This window comes from Aquarana catesbeiana, linkage group LG06, assembly GCF_042186555.1.
Source record: "Aquarana catesbeiana isolate 2022-GZ linkage group LG06, ASM4218655v1, whole genome shotgun sequence".
Taxonomy (NCBI): Eukaryota; Metazoa; Chordata; class Amphibia; order Anura; family Ranidae; genus Aquarana; species Aquarana catesbeiana.
In genome coordinates, this window is record NC_133329.1 from 20,553,687 (window position 1) to 20,575,363 (window position 21,677).

The window sequence follows — 21,677 nt, forward strand, 5'->3', positions numbered from 1 at the left end:
CAACTCAGAACATGGAGGAACCATCCAGTACACTGAGAGCTGGAAGATCATCAGATACAGAAGAGTCTGAGGAATTGACAGAGACAACAACTCAGGACATGGGGAAACCAACCAGGACACTGAGAGCTGTAAGATCATCAGATATAGAAGAGTCTGAGGAATCGACAGAGACAACAACAACTCAGAACATGGAGGAACCATCCGGGACACTGAGAGCTGCAAGATCATCAGATACAGAAGAGTCTAAGGAATTGACAGAGACAACAACAAATCAGAACATGGAAGAACCATCCAGTACACTGAGAGCTGTAAGATCATCAGATACGGAAGAGTCTGAGGAATCGACAGAGACAACAAAAACTCAGGACATGGGGAAGGAACCATCCGGGATACTGAGAGCTGCAAGATCATCAGATACAGAAGAGTCTGAGGAATTGACAGAGACAACAAAAACTCAGGAAATGGAGGAACCATCCGGGACATTGAGAGCTGTAAGATTAACAGATACAGAAGAGTCTGAGGAATTGACGGAGACAACAACTCAGGACATAGGGGAACCACCCAGGACACTGAGAGTTGTAAGATCATCAGATATAGAAGAGTCTGAGGAATCGACAGAGACAACAACAACTCAGAACATGGAGGAACTATCCCGGACACTAACAGCTGTAAGATCATCAGATACAGAAGAGTGTGTGGAATCGACAGAGACAACAACAACTCAAAACATGGAGGAACCATCCGGGACACTGAGAGCTGTAATATCATTAGATACAGAAGAGTCTGAGGAATCGACAGAGACAACAACAACTCAGAACATGCAGGAACCATCCGGGACACTGAGAGCTGACAGATCATCAGATACAGAAGAGTCTGAGGAATCAACAGAGACAAGAACTCTGGACATGGAGAAGGAACCATCCGGGACACTGAGAGCTGGAAGATCATCAGATACAGAAGAGTCTGAGGAATCGACAGATACAACAACAACTCAGGACATGGAGGAACCATCCGGGACACTGAGAGCTGTAAGATCATCAGATACAGAAGAGTCTGAGGAATTTACAGAGACGACATCTCAGAACATGGAGGAACTATCCGGGACACTGAGAGCTGTAAGTTCTTCAGATACAGAAGAGTGTGAGGAATTGACAGAAACAACAACAACTCAGACCATTGAGGAAGCATCCGGGACACTGAGAGCTGCAAGATCATCAGATACAGAAAAGTCTAAGGAATTGACAGAGACAACAACAACTCAGAACATGGAGGAACCATCCAGTACACTGAGAGCTGCAAGATCATCAGATACAGAAGAGTCTGAGGAATTGACAGAGACAACAACAACTCAGGACATGGAGGAACAATCCGGGACATTGAGAGCTGTAAGATTAACAGATACAGAAGAGTCTGAGGAATTGACGGAGACAACAACTCAGGACATAGGGGAACCATCCAGGACACTGAGAGTTGTAAGATCATCAGATACAGAAGAGTGTGTGGAATCAACAGAGACAACATCAACCCAGAACATGGAGGAACCATCTGGGACACTGAGAGCTGTAAGATCATCAGATACAGAAGAGTGTGAGGAATTGACAGAAACAACAACAACTCAGAACATGGAGGATCCATCCGGGACACTGAGAGCTGCAAGATCATCAGATACAGAAGAGTCTAAGGAATCAACAGAGACAACAACAAATCAGAACATGGAGGAACCATCCAGTACACTGATAGCTGTAAGATCATCAGATACGGAAGAGTCTGAGGAATCGACAGAGACAACAACAACTCAGGACATGGGGAAGAAACCATCCGGGACACTGAGAGCTGCAAGATCATCAGATACAGAAGAGTCTAAGGAATCGACAGAGACAACAACAAATCAGAACATGGAGGAACCATCCAGTACACTGAGAGCTGTAAGATCATCAGATACAGAAGAGTCTGAGGAATCGACAGAGACAACAAAAACTCAGGACATGGAGGAACCATCCGGGACACTGAGAGCTGTAAGATCATCAGATACAGAAGAGTCTGAGGAATTTACAGAGACGACATCTCAGAACATGGAGGAACTATCCGGGACACTGAGAGCTGTAAGTTCTTCAGATACAGAAGAGTGTGAGGAATTGACAGAAACAACAACAACTCAGACCATTGAGGAAGCATCCGGGACACTGAGAGCTGCAAGATCATCAGATACAGAAAAGTCTAAGGAATTGACAGAGACAACAACAACTCAGAACATGGAGGAACCATCCAGTACACTGAGAGCTGCAAGATCATCAGATACAGAAGAGTCTGAGGAATTGACAGAGACAACAACAACTCAGGACATGGAGGAACAATCCGGGACATTGAGAGCTGTAAGATTAACAGATACAGAAGAGTCTGAGGAATTGACGGAGACAACAACTCAGGACATAGGGGAACCATCCAGGACACTGAGAGTTGTAAGATCATCAGATACAGAAGAGTGTGTGGAATCAACAGAGACAACATCAACCCAGAACATGGAGGAACCATCTGGGACACTGAGAGCTGTAAGATCATCAGATACAGAAGAGTGTGAGGAATTGACAGAAACAACAACAACTCAGAACATGGAGGATCCATCCGGGACACTGAGAGCTGCAAGATCATCAGATACAGAAGAGTCTAAGGAATCAACAGAGACAACAACAAATCAGAACATGGAGGAACCATCCAGTACACTGATAGCTGTAAGATCATCAGATACGGAAGAGTCTGAGGAATCGACAGAGACAACAACAACTCAGGACATGGGGAAGAAACCATCCGGGACACTGAGAGCTGCAAGATCATCAGATACAGAAGAGTCTAAGGAATCGACAGAGACAACAACAAATCAGAACATGGAGGAACCATCCAGTACACTGAGAGCTGTAAGATCATCAGATACAGAAGAGTCTGAGGAATCGACAGAGACAACAAAAACTCAGGACATGGAGGAACCATCCGGGACATTGAGAGCTGTAAGATCAACAGATACAGAAGAGTCTGAGGAATTGACGGAGACAACATCTCAGGACATAGGGGAACCATCCAGGACACTGAGAGTTGTAAGATCATCAGATATAGAAGAGTCTGAGGAATCGACAGAGACAACAACAACTCAGAACATGGAGGAACCATCCCGGACACTAACAGCTGTAAGATCATCAGATACAGAAGAGTGTGTGGAATCGATAGAGACAACAACAACTCAAAACATGGAGGAACCATCCGGGACACTGAGAGCTGGAAGATCATCAGATACAGAAGAGTCTGAGGAATCGACAGAGACAACAACAACTCAGAACATGCAGGAACCATCCGGGACACTGAGAGCTGAAAGATCATCAGATACAGAAGAGTCTGAGGAATCAACAGAGACAAGAACTCAGGACATGGAGCAGGAACCATCCGGGACACTGAGAGCTGGAAGATCATCAGATACAGAAGAGTCTGAGGAATCTACAGAGACAACATCTCAGAACATGGAGGAACTATCCGGGACACTGAGAGCTGTAAGTTCTTCAGATACAGAAGAGTCTGAGGAATCAACAGAGACAACATCAACCCAGAACATGGAGGAACCATCTGGGACACTGAGAGCTGTAATATCATCAGATACAGAAGAGTCTAAGGAATCGACAGAGACAACAACAACTCAGAACATGGAGGAACCATCCAGTACACTGAGAGCTGGAAGATCATCAGATACAGAAGAGTCTGAGGAATTGACAGAGACAACAACTCAGGACATGGGGGAACCAACCAGGACACTGAGAGCTGTAAGATCATCAGATATAGAAGAGTCTGAGGAATCGACAGAGACAACAACAACTCAGAACATGGAGGAACCATCCGGGACACTGAGAGCTGCAAGATCATCAGATACAGAAGAGTCTAAGGAATTGACAGAGACAACAACAAATCAGAACATGGAAGAACCATCCAGTACACTGAGAGCTGTAAGATCATCAGATACGGTAGAGTCTGAGGAATCGACAGAGACAACAAAAACTCAGGACATGGGGAAGGAACCATCCGGGATACTGAGAGCTGCAAGATCATCAGATACAGAAGAGTCTGAGGAATTGACAGAGACAACAAAAACTCAGGAAATGGAGGAACCATCCGGGACATTGAGAGCTGTAAGATTAACAGATACAGAAGAGTCTGAGGAATTGACGGAGACAACAACTCAGGACATAGGGGAACCACCCAGGACACTGAGAGTTGTAAGATCATCAGATATAGAAGAGTCTGAGGAATCGACAGAGACAACAACAACTCAGAACATGGAGGAACTATCCCGGACACTAACAGCTGTAAGATCATCAGATACAGAAGAGTGTGTGGAATCGACAGAGACAACAACAACTCAAAACATGGAGGAACCATCCGGGACACTGAGAGCTGTAATATCATTAGATACAGAAGAGTCTGAGGAATCGACAGAGACAACAACAACTCAGAACATGCAGGAACCATCCGGGACACTGAGAGCTGACAGATCATCAGATACAGAAGAGTCTGAGGAATCAACAGAGACAAGAACTCTGGACATGGAGAAGGAACCATCCGGGACACTGAGAGCTGGAAGATCATCAGATACAGAAGAGTCTGAGGAATCGACAGAGACAACAACAACTCAGGACATGGAGGAACCATCCGGGACACTGAGAGCTGTAAGATCATCAGATACAGAAGAGTCTGAGGAATTTACAGAGACGACATCTCAGAACATGGAGGAACTATCCGGGACACTGAGAGCTGTAAGTTCTTCAGATACAGAAGAGTGTGAGGAATTGACAGAAACAACAACAACTCAGACCATTGAGGAAGCATCCGGGACACTGAGAGCTGCAAGATCATCAGATACAGAAAAGTCTAAGGAATTGACAGAGACAACAACAACTCAGAACATGGAGGAACCATCCAGTACACTGAGAACTGTAAGATCATCAGATACAGAAGAGTCTGAGGAATCAACAGAGACAACAACAACTCAGGACATGGAGGAACAATCCGGGACACTGAGAGCTGGAAGATCATCAGATACAGAAGAGTCTGAGGAATTGACAGAGACAACAACTCAGGACATGGGGGAACCATCCAGGACACTGAGAGCTATAAGATCATCAGATACAGAAGAGTCTGAGGAATCGACAGAGACAACAACAACTCAGAACATGGAGGAACCATCCCGGACACTGAGAGCTGTAAGATCATCAGATACAGAAGAGTCTGAGGAATCGACAGAGACAACAACAACTCAGGACATAGGGGAACCATCCAGGACACTGAGAGCTGTAAGATCATCAGATACAGAAGAGTCTGTGGAATCGACAGAGACAATAACAACTCAGAACATGGAGGAACCATCCCGGACACTGAGAGCTGTAAGATCATCAGATACAGAAGAGTCTGAGGAATCGACAGAGACAACAACAACTCAGGACATGGAGAAGGAACCATCTGGGACACTGAGAGCTGTAAGATCATCAGATACAGAAGAGTGTGAGGAATGGACAAAGACAACAACAACTCAGGACATGGAGGAACCATCCGGGACACTGAGAGCTGTAAGATCATCAGATAAAGAAGAGTCTGAAGAATTGACAGAGACAACAACAACTCAGAACATGGAGGAACCATCTGGGACACTGAGAGCTGTAAGATCATTAGATACAGAAGAGTGTGAGGAATCAACAGAGACAACAACAACTCAGGACATGGAGGAACCATCCAGGACACTGAGAGATGTAAGATCATCAGATACAGAAGAGTCTGAGGAATCGACAGAGACAACAACAACTCAGGACATGGAGGAACCATCCGGGACACTGAGAGCTGTAAGATCATCAGATACAGAAGAGTCTGAGGAATCAACAGAGACAACAACAACTCAGGACATGGAGGAACCATCGGAAACATTGAGAGCTGTAAGATCATCAGATACAGAAGAGTCTGAGGAATTGACAGAGACAACATCTCAGAACATGGAGGAACCATCCGGGACACTGAGAGCTGTAAGATCTTCAGATACAGAAGAGTCTAAGGAATCAACAGAGACAACAACAACTCAGTATATGGAGGAACCATCCGGGACACTGAGAGCTGTAATATTATCAGATACAGAAGAGTCTGAGGAATTGACAGAGACAACAATAACTAAGAACATGGAGGAACCATCCGGGACACTGAGAGCTGCAAGATCATCAGATACAGAAGAGTCTGAGGAATTGACAGAGAAAACAACTCAGGACATAGGGGAACCATCCAGGACACTGAGAGCTGTAAGATCATCAGATACAGAAGAGTCAAAGGAATCGACAGAGACAACAACAACTCAGGACATGGAGGAACCATCCGGGACACTGAGAGCTGTAAGATCATCAGATACAGAAGAGTCTGAGGAATCCAAAGAAACAACAACTCAAAACATGGAGGAACCATCCGGGACACTGAGAGCTGTAAGATCATCATATACAGAAGAGTCTGAGGAATCGACAGAGACAACAACAACTAAGAACATGGAGGAACCATCCGGGACACTGAGAGCTGCAAGATCATCAGATACAGCAGAGTCTGAGGAATCGACAGAGATAACAACAACTCAGGACATGGGGGAACCATCCAGGACACTGAGAGCTGTAAGATCATCAGATACAGAAGAGTCTGAGGAATCCACAGAGACAACAACAACTCAGGACATGGAGGAACCATCCGGGACACTGAGAGCTGTAAGATCATCAGATACAGAAGAGTCTGAGGAATCCACAGAGACAACAACTCAGAACATGAAGGAACCATCCGGGACACTGAGAGCTGTAAGATCATCAGATACAGAAGAGTCTGAGGAATTGACAGAGACAACAGCTCAGAACATGGAGAAACCATCCGGGACACTGGGAGCTGTAAGATCATCAGATACAGAAGAGTCTGAGGAATCAACAGAGACAACAACAACTCAGAACATTGAGGAATCATCCGAGACACTGAGAGCTATAAGATCATCAGATACAGAAGAGTCTGAGGAATCCACTGAGACAACAACTCAAAACATGAAGGAACCATCCAGGACACTGAGAGCTGTAAGATCATCAGATACAGATGAGTCTGAGGAATCGACAGAGACAACAACAACTCAGAACATGGAGGAACCATTCAGGACACTGAGAGCTGTAAGATCATCAGATACAGAAGAGTCTGAGGAATCAACAGAGACAACAACAACTCAGGACATGGAGGAACCATCCGAAACATTGAGAGCTGTAAGATCATCAGAAACAGAAGATTCTGAGGAATTGACAGAGACAACATCTCAGAACATGGAGGAACCATCCGGGACACTGAGAGCTGTAAGATTATCAGATACAGAAGAGTCTGAGGAATTGACAGAGACAACAACAACTAAGAACATGGAGGAACCATCCGGGACACTGAGAGCTGCAAGATCATCAGATACAGAAGAGTCTGAGGAATTGACAGAGAAAACAACTCAGGACATGGGGGAACCATCCAGGACACTGAGAGCTGTAAGATCATCAGATACAGAAGAGTCAAAGGAATCGACAGAGACAACAACAACTCAGGACATGGAGGAACCATCCGGGACACTGAGAGCTGTAAGATCATCAGATACAGAAGAGTCTGAGGAATCCAAAGAAACAACAACTCAAAACATGGAGGAACCACCCAGGACACTGAGAGCTGTAAGATCATCAGATACAGAAGAGTCTGAGGAATCGACAGAGACAACAACAACTAAGAACATGGAGGAACCATCCGGGACACTGAGAGCTGCAAGATCATCAGATACAGCAGAGTCTGAGGAATCGACAGAGATAACAACAACTCAGGACATGGGGGAACCATCCAGGACACTGAGAGCTGTAAGATCATCAGATACAGAAGAGTCTGAGAAATCGACAGAGACAACAACAACTCAGAACATGGAGGAACCATTCAGGACACTGAGAGCTGTAAGATCATCAGATACAGAAGAGTCAGAGGAATTGACAGAGACAACATCTCAGAACATGGAGGAACCATCTGGGACACTGAGAGCTGTAAGATCTTCAGATACAGAAGAGTCTAAGGAATCAACAGAGACAACAACAACTCAGTATATGGAGGAACCATCCGGGACACTGAGAGCTGTAAGATTATCAGATATAGAAGAGTCTGAGGAATTGACAGAGACAACAACTCAGGACATGGGGGACCCATCCAGGACACTGAGAGCTGTAAGATCATCAGATACAGAAGAGTCTAAGGAATCGACAGATACAACAACAACTCAGGACATGGAGGAACCATCCAGGACACTGAGAGCTGTAAGATCATCAGATACAGAAGAGTCTGAGGAATCCAAAGAAACAACAACTCAAAACATGGAGGAACCATCCGGGACACTGAGAGCTGTAAGATCATCAGATACAGAAGAGTCTGAGGAATCGACAGAGACAACAACAACTAAGAACATGGAGGAACCATCCGGGACACTGAGAGCTGTAAGATCATCAGATACAGAAGAGTCTGAGGAATCGACAGAGACAACAACTCAGGACATGGAGAAGGAACCATCCGGGGCACTGAGAGCTGGAAGATCATCAGATACAGAAGAGTCTGAGGAATTGACAGAGACAACCACTACTCAGGACATGGAGAAAGAACCATCCGGGACACTGAGAGCTGGAAGATCATCAGATACAGAAGAGTCTGAGGAATCCACAGAGACAACAACTCAGGACATGGAGAAGGAACCATCCGGGACACTGAGAGCTGGAAGATCATCAGATACAGAAGAGTCTGAGGAATTCACAGAGACAACAACTCTGAACATGGAGGAACCATCTGGGACACTGAGAGCTGTAAGATCATCAGATACAAAAGAGTCTGAGGAATGGACAGAGACAACAACTCAAGACATGGAGAAGGAACCATCCGGGACACTGAGAGCTGGAAGATCATCAGATACAGAAGAGTCTGAGGAATCAACAGAGACAACAACAACTCAGGACATGGAGGAATCATCCGAGACACTGAGAGCTGTAAGATCATCAGATAGAGAAGAGTCTGAGGAATTGACAGAGACAACAACAACTCAGAACATGGAGGAATCATGCGGGACACTGAGAGCTGCAAGATCATCAGATACAGAAGAGTCTAAGGAATCGACAGAGACAACAACAACTCAGAATATGGAGGAACCAACCGGGACACTGAGAGCTGGAAGATCATCAGATACAGAAGAGTCTGAGGAATCCACAGAGACAACAACTCAAAACATGAAGGAACCATCCAGGACACTGAGAGCTGTAAGATCATCAGATACAGAAGAGTCTGAGGAATTGACTGAGACAACAACAACTCAGAACATCGAGGAACCATCCAGGACACTGAGAGCTGTAAGATCATCAGATACAGAAGAGTCTGAGGAATCGACAGAGACAACAACTCAGGACATGAAGAAGGAACCATCCGGGACACTGAGAGCTGTAAGATCATCAGATACAGAAGAGTTTGAGGAATCCACAGAGACAACAACTCAGAACATGGAGGAACCATCTGGGACACTGAGAGCTGTAAGATCATCAGATACAGAAGAGTCTGAGGAATCGACAGAGACAACAACAACTCAGGACATGGAGAAAGAACCATCCAGGACACTGAGAGCTGAAAGATCATCAGATACAGAAGAGTCTGAGGAATTCACAGAGACAACAACTCAAAACATGGAGGAACCATCCAGGACACTGAGAGCTGTAAGATCATCAGATACAGAAGAGTCTGAGGAATCGACAGAGACAACAACAACTCAGAAAATGGAAGAACTATCCGGGACACTGAGAGCTGTAAGATCATTAGATACAGAAGAGTCTAAGGAATTGACAGAGACAACATCTCAAAACATGGAGGAACCATCCGGGACACTGAGAGCTGTAAGATCTTCATATATAGAGGAGTCTGAGGAATCAACAGAGACAACCACAACTCAGGACATGGAGGAACCATCCGAGACACTGAGAGCTGTAAGATCATCAGATACAGAAGAGTCTGAGGAATCGACAGAGACAACAACAACTCAGGACATGGAGAAGGAACCATCCGGGACACTGAGAGCTGGAAGATCATCAGATACAGAAGTGTCTGAGGAATCCACAGAAACAACAACTCAAAACTTGGGGGAACCATATGGGACACTGAGAGCTGGAAGATCATCAGATACAGAAAAGTCAGAGGAATCGACAGAGACATCTGGAAGTTTAGAAGGTACAGAAGAAGAAGAAGGTTTCGAAGTTTTGGAACCACTAGAGACAGAAAAAATTCAGGACACGGATGGCCCATCTGGTACACAAATATCACCTGAAAATAAGCCAATCACAGAGACACCCAAATGCACACAGTCATTAGAGGCGAAGACGGTTGGGGATTCTGTCCCCCTGGACAGGTATGTTCTTTTACTAAATATCTTGCCTTATTTTGTCAATTTTACAGCAGTGTACTCACCCTAAATGCCACTTAAGGTGTATATAAACCCCAACAATTCATTTCTCTAAGCTCTCATGCACACAGAATTTTTTACTAGCTTCTGTGTCCTCAAGCATAAAATCCCCATCATAAGCGGAGAGGCACACCTAACAAATTCAGCTGCCAGTAACAGTGAATGGCTGTACGGGGCTGCATCCGCATATTTCCCAGAACATGAAATTGGGCAGTAAAAAGGTAGATAATGCTGGACGTCCTCCAGCCAGGAAATGATGTGGGATCTCTCTAACTTGCTGCAGCTTCTTATTGTGGGAAGCTCACAGTGTGCAGTGACAATAGGGATAAGTCATTGTAGTACAGAAGAGAAACCTGTACATCTGTTCCAGAGGTGAGGAAAGGCTGGAGGTCAGATTTATTTAACCACTTGCTGACTGTATACCTTACATATACGGCGGCAAAGTGGCACTGCTGCTCCGGATCATGTACCTAGTACATGATCCAACACTTCCAGGCCTGGCCACTCTCGCTGTGATTATACACATCGGAACTGATCGGTGGGTACCGCAGACTCGATGTCCACCGCCACCTGCTGATCCTTCGGAGAACTGCGATCTGTCTATGTAAACAAAGCAGATTGGCATTCTGTCAGTAGGGAAGGCATGGACTCTGTGTTCCTGCAAAGTAAAAGCACCTCCCCCACAGTACAAAAAATCACTGGCTAGGCACACTGTTATTCCATTGATCGCCCCTGATGTTAACCCCTTCCCTGCCAGTGTCATTAGTACAGTGACAGTGCATTTTTTTTAGCACTGATCACTGTATTAGTGTCATTGGTTCGCACAAGGTGTCAAAAGTGTCAGTTAGTGTGCAACTGTCCACCACAATATCACAGTCCTGATATAAGTCGCTGATCGCTGTCAATCCTAGTAAAAATATAAATAAATCTATCCCATAGTTTGTAGACGCTATAACTTTTGTGCAAACCAATCAATATACGCTTATTGGGATTTTAATTACCAAAAATATGTAGCAGAATACATACTGGCCTCAATTTATGAAGAAATTCGATTTTTTTTTTGGATATGTTTTATAGCAGAAAATAACAAATATTGTTTTATTTTTTCAAAATTGTCGCTCTTTTTTTTTGTTTCAAGTACAAAAATTAAAACCCCAGAGGAGATCAAATACCACCAAAAGAAAGCTCTATTCGAGGGAAAAAAATTACATAAATTTTATTTGGGTACAACATCGCACGACCGCGCAATTAATCACATCAGCTCCGGAAGATTTTAACCCCCTCATGACCAGGCCAATTTTTGCTATTTAGCACTCTGCTAATTTAACTGGTAATGGAGCAATCATGTAACATTGTACACAAATGACATTTATATTTTTTTTTCACACAAATAGAGCTTTCTTTTGGTGTTTTTTTAAAAGAAGAGAAGGTACAAAAACAGAGCCTCTATGCATTCCCCAGCTCATAAAGACAAAACAAATAAAAAAAAAATAACAAAAACTGAAGTAAAACATCCCAAAGTCTTGATGCTTAACCACTTGCCTACCGGGCACTTTCACCCTCTTCCTGCCCAGGTCAATTGTCAGCTTTCAGCGCTCTCACACTTTGAATGACAATTACGCCGTCATGTAACACTGTATCCATATGACATGTTTATCATTTTTTTTCCCCACAAATAGAGCTTTCTTTTGGTGGTATTTGATCACCTCCTGGGTTTTTTATTTTTTGCTAAACAGATAAAAATTAAAAAAAAGGTTTCTTTGTTTCTGTTTTAAAATGTTGTAAATAAGTAAGTTTTCTCCTTCACTGATGAGGTGGCACTGATGGGCACTGATGAGGTGGCACTAAAAGGGTGGCACTGATGGGGCACTTATATGCAGAACTAATGGGCACTGATAGGTAGCACTGATGGGCACTCATAGGTGGCACTAATGGGCACTGATGAGGTGGCACTAAAGGGGTGGCACTGATGAGGCACTTATATGCAGCACTAATGGGCACTGATAGGCAGCACTGATGGGCACTCATAGATGGCACTGATGGGCACTGATGAGGTGGCACTGATAGGCACTGATGAGGTGGCACTGATGAGGCACTTATATTCATCACTAATGGGCACTGATAGGCAGCACTGATGGGCACTCATAGATGGCACTGATGAGCTGGCACTGATAAGGTGGCATTAAAGGGGTGGCACTGATGAGGCACTTATATGCAGCACTAATGGGCACTGATAGGCAGCACTGATGGGCACTCATAGGCAGGACTGATGGGCACTGATAAGGTGGCACTAAAGGGGTGGCACTAATGAGGCACCTATATGCAGCACTAATGGCCACTGATAGGCAGCACTGATGGGCACTCATAGACGGCACTGATGGGCACTGATGAGGTGGCAGTGTAGGGCACTTATAGGCAGCACTGATGGTCACTGATAGATGGCACTGATAGGCAGCACTGATGAGGAGGCACTGACAGGCGGCACTGATAGGCATCCCTAATGGGCACTGATTGGCATTCCTGGTGGGCTTTAGTGGGCATCTCTGGTGGGTCTGCACTGATAATCAATGTGGTGAATATCAGCGCAGCCCCCCCCCGTCAGGAGAGCTGCCAATCGGCTTCTTGGCTCTCTTCTACTCGCACCTTGTCAGTGTGATAAGAGGAAAAGCTGATAGGCAGCACTTCCTGGTTACCATGTGATGAGCTGTGATTGGACACAGCTGATCACATGGTAAAGACCCAGTACCGTTCTCAGAGATCCGGTGTGTCACACCGCATTATTGATCGCCGTGTTATCCTGCTGGATGACACATGACGCCCAGTCAGGAAAACGTAACCAGTTTGCGGCCGTCATTCTGCTATATGGCGGGTGGGAAGTGGTTAAATAAGGAGGAGGTGGAGGTGGTCAGGCATGCTAAGCAGTGTGGGTGTTGGGGGGTGAAAACCCCTGCCAGAAACACCAGCAACTTTTACTCATTTCCGCTGTGTTGATATTCATAGGCGCACAGAGAACTTGATTCATTTGTCAGGTAGTGTATCAACTTTACCATACCTACAGAACACGGTTACCCAATTTTCCACCTGTGAGGGATTATTTAAGTCATGTTAGTCGCAGGGTCGTGCTGTTCAGTCACAGTGGTGATGGACTTCTTTTGGTGGTATTTGATCACCACTGCATTTTTTATTATGTAAACAAACAAAGACTGAAAATTAAGAAATAAAAAACAAACAAGGGACAGTCCCTTGAAATCCGGGACATTATAAGTTGCTGATCACCACCATTAGAGTTGCCATCTAGATAAAGGAAGGCCCGTAAACGTGGTGTATCTGGATTTAGCAAAAGCATTTGACACAGTTCCCCATAAACGTTTACTGTACAAAATAAGGTCCGTTGGCATGGACCATAGGGTGAGTACATGGATTGAAAACTGGCTACAAGGGTGAGTTCAGAGGGTGGTGATAAATGGGGAGTACTCGGAATAGTCAGGGGTGGGTAGTGGGGTCCCCCAGGGTTCTGTGCTGGGACCAATCCTATTTAATTTGTTTATAAACGACCTGGAGGATGGGATAAACAGTACAATCTCTGTATTTGCAGACGATACTAAGCTAAGCAGGGCAATAACTTCTCCGCAGGATGTGGAAATCTTGCAAAAAGACCTGAACAAATTAATAGGGTGGGCAACTACATGGCAAATGAGGTTCAATGTATAAAAATGTAAAATAATGCATTTGGGTGGCAAAAATATGAATGCAATCTATACACTGGGGGAGAACCTCTGGGGGAATCTAGGATGGAAAAGGACCTGGGGGTCCTAGTAGATGACAGGCTCAGCAATGGCATGCAATGCCAAGCTGCTGCTAACAAAGCAAACAGAATATTGGCATTAAAAAGGGGATCAACTCCAGAGATAAAACGATAATTCTCCCACTCTACAAGACTCTGGTCCGGCCGCACCTGGAGTATGCTGTCCAGTTCTGGGCACCAGTCCTCAGGAGGGACGTACTGGAAATGGAGCGAGTACAAAGAAGGGCAACAAAGCTAATAAAGGGTCTGGAGGATCTTAGTTATGAGGAAAGGTTGTGGGCACTGAACTTATTCTCTCTGGAGAAGAGACGCTTGAGAGGGGATATGATTTCAATTTACAAATACTGTACTGGTGACCCCACAATAGGGATAAAACTTTTTCGCAGAAGAGAGTTTAACAAGACACATGGCCACTCATTACAATTAGAAGAAAAGAGGTTTAACCTTAAACTACGTAGAGGGTTCTTTACTGTAACAGCGGCAAGGATGTGGAATTCCCTTCCACAGGCGGTGGTCTCAGCGGGGAGCATCGATAGCTTCAAGAAACTATTAGATAATCACCTGAATGACCGCAACATACAGGGATATCTAATGTAATACTGACACATAATCACACACATAGGTTGGACTTGATGGACTTGTGTCTTTTTTCAACCTCACCTACTATGTAACTAAGTTTATCCCTTTGATCTAAGAAGGAAGCTTAGTTACAATGTTTCAAGTTAAAAACTTGGCAGAATGCCTGAATGTTTTCTTTTGACAGCTGAGTGAGCAGATAATTCTCTCCACTTGTTATATGAAAGAATCGGCAAACTCTGCAATAGAGATCGTCAGGGGGGTTAAAGCAAGATCACAATTAATTGTGCAGCTCTAGTAGGTATAGAAAAGTTGATACACTATCTGCTGAATAAATCAGGTTCCCTGTGCGCCTATGGATATCAACACAGCAGAAATCAGTAAAAGTTGCTGGTGTTTCTGGCAGGGGTTCTCTCCCCCAACACCCACACTGCTTAGCATGCCTGACCACCTCCACCTCCTCCTTATTTAACCACTTCCCACCCGCCATATAGCAGAATGACGGCCGCAAACTGGTTACGTTTTCCTGACTGGGCGTCATGTGTCATCCAGCAGGATAACGCGGCGATCGATAGTGCGATGTGACACACCACATCTCTGAGACCGGTACCGACTCTTTACCATGTGATCAGCTGTGTCCAATCACAGCTCATCACATGGTAACCAGGAAGTGCTGTTTATCATCTTTTTCTCTATTCACACTGACAAGGTGCGAGTAGAGGAGAGCCAAGAAGCTGATTGGCAGCTCTCCTAACAGGGGGGGGTCTGCACTGATAATCAGTGCATTGATTATCAGTGCAGATCCACCAGGGATGTCCACTAGAGCCCACCAGGAATGCTAATCAGTGCCCATTAGGGATGCCTGTCAGTGCCACCTCATCAGTACCCATCAATGCTGCCTATGAGTGCCCATCAGTGCTGCCTATCAGTGCCCATTAGTGCTGCATATAAGTGCCTCATCAGTGCCACCCCTTTAGTGCCACCTCATCAGTGCCCATCAGTGCCGCCTATGAGTGCCCATCAGTGCTGCCTATCAGTGCCCATTAGTGCTGCATATAAGGGCCTCATCAGTGCCACATCATCAGTGCCCATCAGTGCCCATCAGTGCCACCTATCAGTGCCCATTAGTGCTGCATATAAGGGCCTCATCAGTGCCACATCATCAGTGCCCATCAGTGCCCATCAGTGCCACCTATCAGTGCCCATTAGTGCTGCATATAAGTGCCTCATCAGTGCCATCCGTTTAGTGCCACCTCATCAGTGAAGGAGAAAACTTACTTATTTACAAAATTTAAAACAAAAACAAAGAAACCTTTTTTTTATTTTTATTTGTTTGGCAAAAAATGAAAACCCAGGAGGTGATCAAATACCACCAAAAGAAAGCTCTATTTGTGGGGAAAAAAATGATAAACATGTCATATGGGTGCAGTGTTACATGACGGCGTAATTGTCATTCAAAGTGTGAGAGTGCTGAAATCTGAAAACATTTTGCTGTCAGACTGTTCTAAACACGGGAAACACGCACCACTTTACAGGCATACTATAGACACCCCCCAGGTACGATATTTAAAGGAATATTTCATTTTTATTGTCAGAAAAGGGGGGATTTATTTGGCGGGACTTTAGGGGTGCCAACAAAAAAGAGAAGGTCATGCAATGCTCGACAGTAGGTATGTAAAAGATTTTATTGTTACATACAAAACATCATAAAAATTCCAATATAGGTTATACACACATGTTCAAGGATACATCTAGAAATTTAAAATAGATGATGAAGTATATTCACTAGATAGTAGCATTGGAGTGATTGTCCTGACATGTTTCGCCACTTTTGGCTCGTGAGGGGACGTTTTAAAAGCAAAATAGATGTAACACTGCAATTAAATGTTGGGAACAAGGAAAACCCTCGCTGAATGGTGCGCATGGAATATGCTGGAAGAGGCCCAGATGAGCTTGTCAGCTGCAATATTCATAGGGACAATAAATATGAGGGAATGAAAAGGTGCCAGGATTTGCAGACTGAAGTCTTGTGTATGACAAATTTCCAGCATGACTAACCTTAGAAGTGTCTAGCCTTTTAGGTTAAAGTCCCGCCAAATAAATCCCCCCTTTTCTGACATTCACTACAGGGATGTTGGTGCCCTTCATTTGCCACTGCCACCCACCCATACTATCACTCCATTTCATTTTTATAGTTTCACTTTAAGCATTAAAAAAAATCACTGCTCCTGAAAAAACGGCTGTTTTTAAAAAAAATGTTTGCAGTGATCTATGTCCCCTGGGGCAGGACCCAGGTCCCCAAACACTTTTTATGACAATACCATGCATATAAGCCTTTAAAATGAGCACTTTTGATTTTTCATGTTAGTATCCTATAGTCTTTAACGGTGTTCCGGCAGCTTTCAAATTTGCCACGAACACTGCATATTGTTCGCTGTTCCCCCGAACATCCAAAGTTTGGCCAGAAAATATGATCGGGCCAAACCGTTCGCCCATCCCTACTTGGAAGGCACACTGTCTGATCAGAGGTCATCAGAAGTCTACTGGCTCTAGATCTAGGTGAGATATCTGCCATGTATGGTCCCTCTGGGGATTTATTTCCCTGTACCTGAGGCCAAAATCATCTCCTCCATTGTCCTGTGATTGTTCATTACATAGAAGTCCTTACTAAGTGTTCATACCACCAACCATAGAGCAAAGCACAGCTACACTTCCTTTAGGCTTTTATTTGAAACTGTTTTACACAAATATTCTACTGGTTTCTAAAACTAGAAAAATATGTTTTGTTATCCATTGTTGTCTTTTGTGACCTGTTTTGAAATTTTCCAGTTCCCAATCCCATAAACTATGAATGGTTTTGTCAGGAAAATGTTCTGATTGGTTTGTTTTTTGTATCCCTTTCACTACAGCCAAAGAGGTGATTTGGTGCCAGTACAAGATAATCCACAACTTTATCCTCTACAACGGCTCTTGCGTTTCAGGTCTCGGTTTAGTTTTCCAACATCACAAACCCCGTAAGTTGATTCCACTGGTTATGTAGATATAGTATGTCTCTTATCTATCCTGGTATATTGGCTTCGGAATGTAAACAAGTCTTCCTGCAAAGAGAGGAGCTTCTGGAAGGAAAAGTTCTGGAGCTTTTTTTGTGGCTCGAATCGGGCAGATTTAAACGTTTCTGGCACATTTTTATTTTTCGTAGAAATTAATAGAAATGCGCCATTCGCGCATTTTGTCACATGTTCCGATTTTATACTCAAGTGTAATTTTTTTAAAAAATAAATTGTAATAATGTATGATAAATAATTAATTAATCCCTAACCTTAAAAATATTAAATGGATTATTAATATTGTTATTATTATTATTATTATTATTATTATTATTATTATTAATATTATTATTATTAGTAATAATAAATAAACACCCAAACCCGAACAAAAAAAATAAATTAACAATAATAATAATAATAATAATAATAATTTATTTATTTTGTGTTAGGGTTAGGGCATTTTTTTTTTTAACGGTTAGGGGTTAAGGTTAGGGGTTAAGTATTCATTTATTATTACTTAGTATTCATTTATGTATTTATTATTTTTTATTTATGATTATTTTTATTCGTTTGTGCATTTATTTTATGTTTATTTATTCATTTATTATTATAATTGTTGTTAGTAGTAGTAGTAATAGTAGTAGTAGTAGTAGTAGTAGTAGTAGTAATAGTAGTAGTAGTAGTATTAACACCCTAACAAGAAAAAATGAATTAATAACCTTAACCCGTAATCCTAACTCACACCCCAACTCCTAATCCTTAACCTGACTCTGACCCCTTATCCTAATTAAAAAAATTAAAAATAAATGAATAACAATAATAAGAGAAACAGGACAAGAAGGGTTTATCTGGACAGTTGCTGTGGCTGACCATGGATAATTCCTATCAAGTAGGTTGTACTGGACTATCTCGGTACTGATACACAAACACATTGTTCTGTTTAATTATGTCTTTTGATGATATATTACTGTATATGTTATTGTATGTTTTGTTTTATAGACAGTTCCTCCTGAGGAAGTGGTTTCAATCCGCGAAACTAGTAGGGCATCAATTTGTCTATACCCCACATCAACAGTTACCCTTCGGGTGATCTCGTTAGTAAATGTTTGTGGCTGAATTTGAATTTTATTCTTTGTTTTTTGAATATGTTTTTTTATATGTATTCAAATTATATTTTTATATGAAAAAATGTATTTGTGTATCAGTACCGAGATAGTCCAGTACAACCTACCTGATAGGTATTATCCATGGTCAGAACCGCAGCAACTCTCCGGATAAACCCTTCTTGCCCTGTTTCTCTATACTAATTTGGATGATGGTACTTTATTAATTCTTACAAGTTTCTTGTTATGTGAGGCAATACTCATAAATTTCAAATAACAATAATAAAAAAAGAAATAAAAGCTAATGTAGAAGTTAGTATCAAGGAAGAAATACCGTGGACTAAACTAAAATAATGCAAAATGAATTATATGAAATGAACATAAGCTGCCGACCAATTTTGCATGATATATGCAAACACAGTACATGGAAAAAGAAATAGAAAGCTGCGCTGTAGAATAAAAATGATAATAATAATAATATAATTAGACTAACATAATGTGACAGTCTATAAGCCGTGAAGTAAGATAATGAATCCCCACATGGAAGGTGATATCATAAAAAAAATGGTAAACGATCCTTTTAGTGCAAATGATGACTGAAAACACCAGTGACAGTGAACCTCCACCTTAAAAAATGCACACTTACCAGAAGGCAAGCAATAGCTAGCCTGTAACGAAATCAATGTCCTGACATCAGACCAGCACCAGCAGTGGATCGCTTGATGGTAATGAGGATTGGAACTCACAGAATGGACCAACGATCAGCATTACAGGGACAAAAAGAAAAACTCTCCATAGTGTGAATCTGTATACATCATTTATTAAAAAAGGAAGTATTGCACTTACATCAAACAGGAGAATAAAACGCTTATAGGAGAATGCTGGCCGGCTCGCAGACACCCGTCCACCAGTACACAATACACCGCAATGACGTCAGCACACCTACCACCCGACGTACGTTTCGTCAAAGATTGACTTAGTCATGGGGAACTTAATGTAGAAGTTAAAAATCTGAAATACCTAGCAACGAATGATGCAACAGATTAGTGTTTTCTCTGTTGGCTAATACAAAAATGCCAAAGCTCAAAAACATTGCATAAAAAACTTTCACGCATAAAAACGCGCCAAAAAATGCTGAAAAAACTCAAAGAAGCTACGCTCAGGTGTGAAAGCAGCCAATTGCTAGGCTCAAGCACTGTCACATGACAAGAAGTGACATCCTAGCTCTCTACGGACATTTTTTTATTGCCAGCCAAAGAGAAGGAAGAAAGGACAAGGGGAGCGATAATAAAGGGTGAGTTATAACGAGGTGAGGGATGACTTCACAGAGGAGCTGCCATTTTGAATTGCATGGTGGCAATAGGGTTCATTTACCAAAATCATATGGGCTAAAATATATTTCAATGAAAAATGTTTGTGCGCGAGAGTTCAGAGTTCAGCTTTAAAGTAGTAAAGAAACTGACATCTAGAACAGTCTATAACTAAACAAAAAGAAATCCTGTACAGAATATTTATTACAAATCTGTTCTATATTTGATAATTTCTCTTATTATTATCTCGTATAACTTGTTATATTTCTGGTTTCTTTCAGTGAAGAAGATCCCGGTAAGAACCTCTGCAATACCACAACTGGTAACAAAGTATAATGAAAAATGGTCCCTGTAATGTCTCAAAATCATTTTTAACATTAACTAATAATCATTTTCTACATTTTTTAAGGCGTTGAGAATTTTTAACTACTTCAATACCGGGCACTTATACACCTTCCTGCCCAGACCATTTTTCAGCTTTCAGCGCTGTCGCACTTTGAATGACAATTGCGCGGTCATGCTACACTGTACCCAAACTAAATTTTTATATATTTTTTTCCCACAAATAGAGCTTTCTTTTGGTGGTAATTGATCACCTCTGGGATTTTTATTTTCTGCAAAAAAAAAAAAAAAAAAAGACCTAAAATTTTGAAAAAAAAAATTGTTTTTTGTTTCAGTTACAAAACTTTGTAAATAAGTAAGTTTTCTCCTTCACTGATAGGCACTGATAAGGCGGCACTGATGGGCACCGATGAGGTGGCACCAATGAGGTGGCACTGATGAGGTAGCATTGATGGGCACTAATATGCGGCACTGATGGGGCACTGATAGGCGGCACTGATGGGCACGGATAGGCAGCACGGATTGGCACGGATAGGCGGCATGGATGGGCACTGATAGGCAGCACAGATGGGCACTGATAGGCGGCATGGATGGGCACTGATAGGCGGCACGGATGGGCATGAACGGGCACTGATAGGTGGCACTGATGTACTGTTATATATGGTAGTGATGGATGCCAATCAGTGCCAAACATTAATGCCTGCCAATCAGTGACGCCCATTGTGGGCACTGATTGGCATTAATTGTGGGCACTGATTGGCATCCTTTGTGGGCACTGATTGGCATCCATTGTGGGCACTGATTGGCATCCCTGGTGGTCTAGGTCGGCATACCTTGTGGTGACATCCCTGGTGGTCCTAGTGGTGTCCCTGGTGGTCCAGTGTGGGCATCCTCGGGGGGGCTGTGCTGATTATCAATCAGCCCAGACCCCTCCTGTCAGAGGAGCAGCCGATCGGCTCTCCTCTA

At 43.0% G+C, this 21,677-nt stretch overlaps 1 protein-coding gene across 1 annotated transcript; it reads left to right on the top strand.

The window, feature by feature from the left end:
- The first annotated feature begins 368 nt into the window (after window positions 1-368).
- LOC141147879 (uncharacterized) lies at window positions 369-9,069 on the top strand. Its single transcript, XM_073635042.1, has 6 exons — window positions 369-668; window positions 4,041-4,343; window positions 4,758-4,956; window positions 6,424-7,282; window positions 8,285-8,894; window positions 9,025-9,069. Exons 1-6 carry the CDS (start codon window positions 369-371, stop codon window positions 9,067-9,069), a joined length of 2,316 nt encoding a protein of 771 aa, XP_073491143.1.
- Window positions 9,070-21,677: the final 12,608 nt, after the last annotated feature.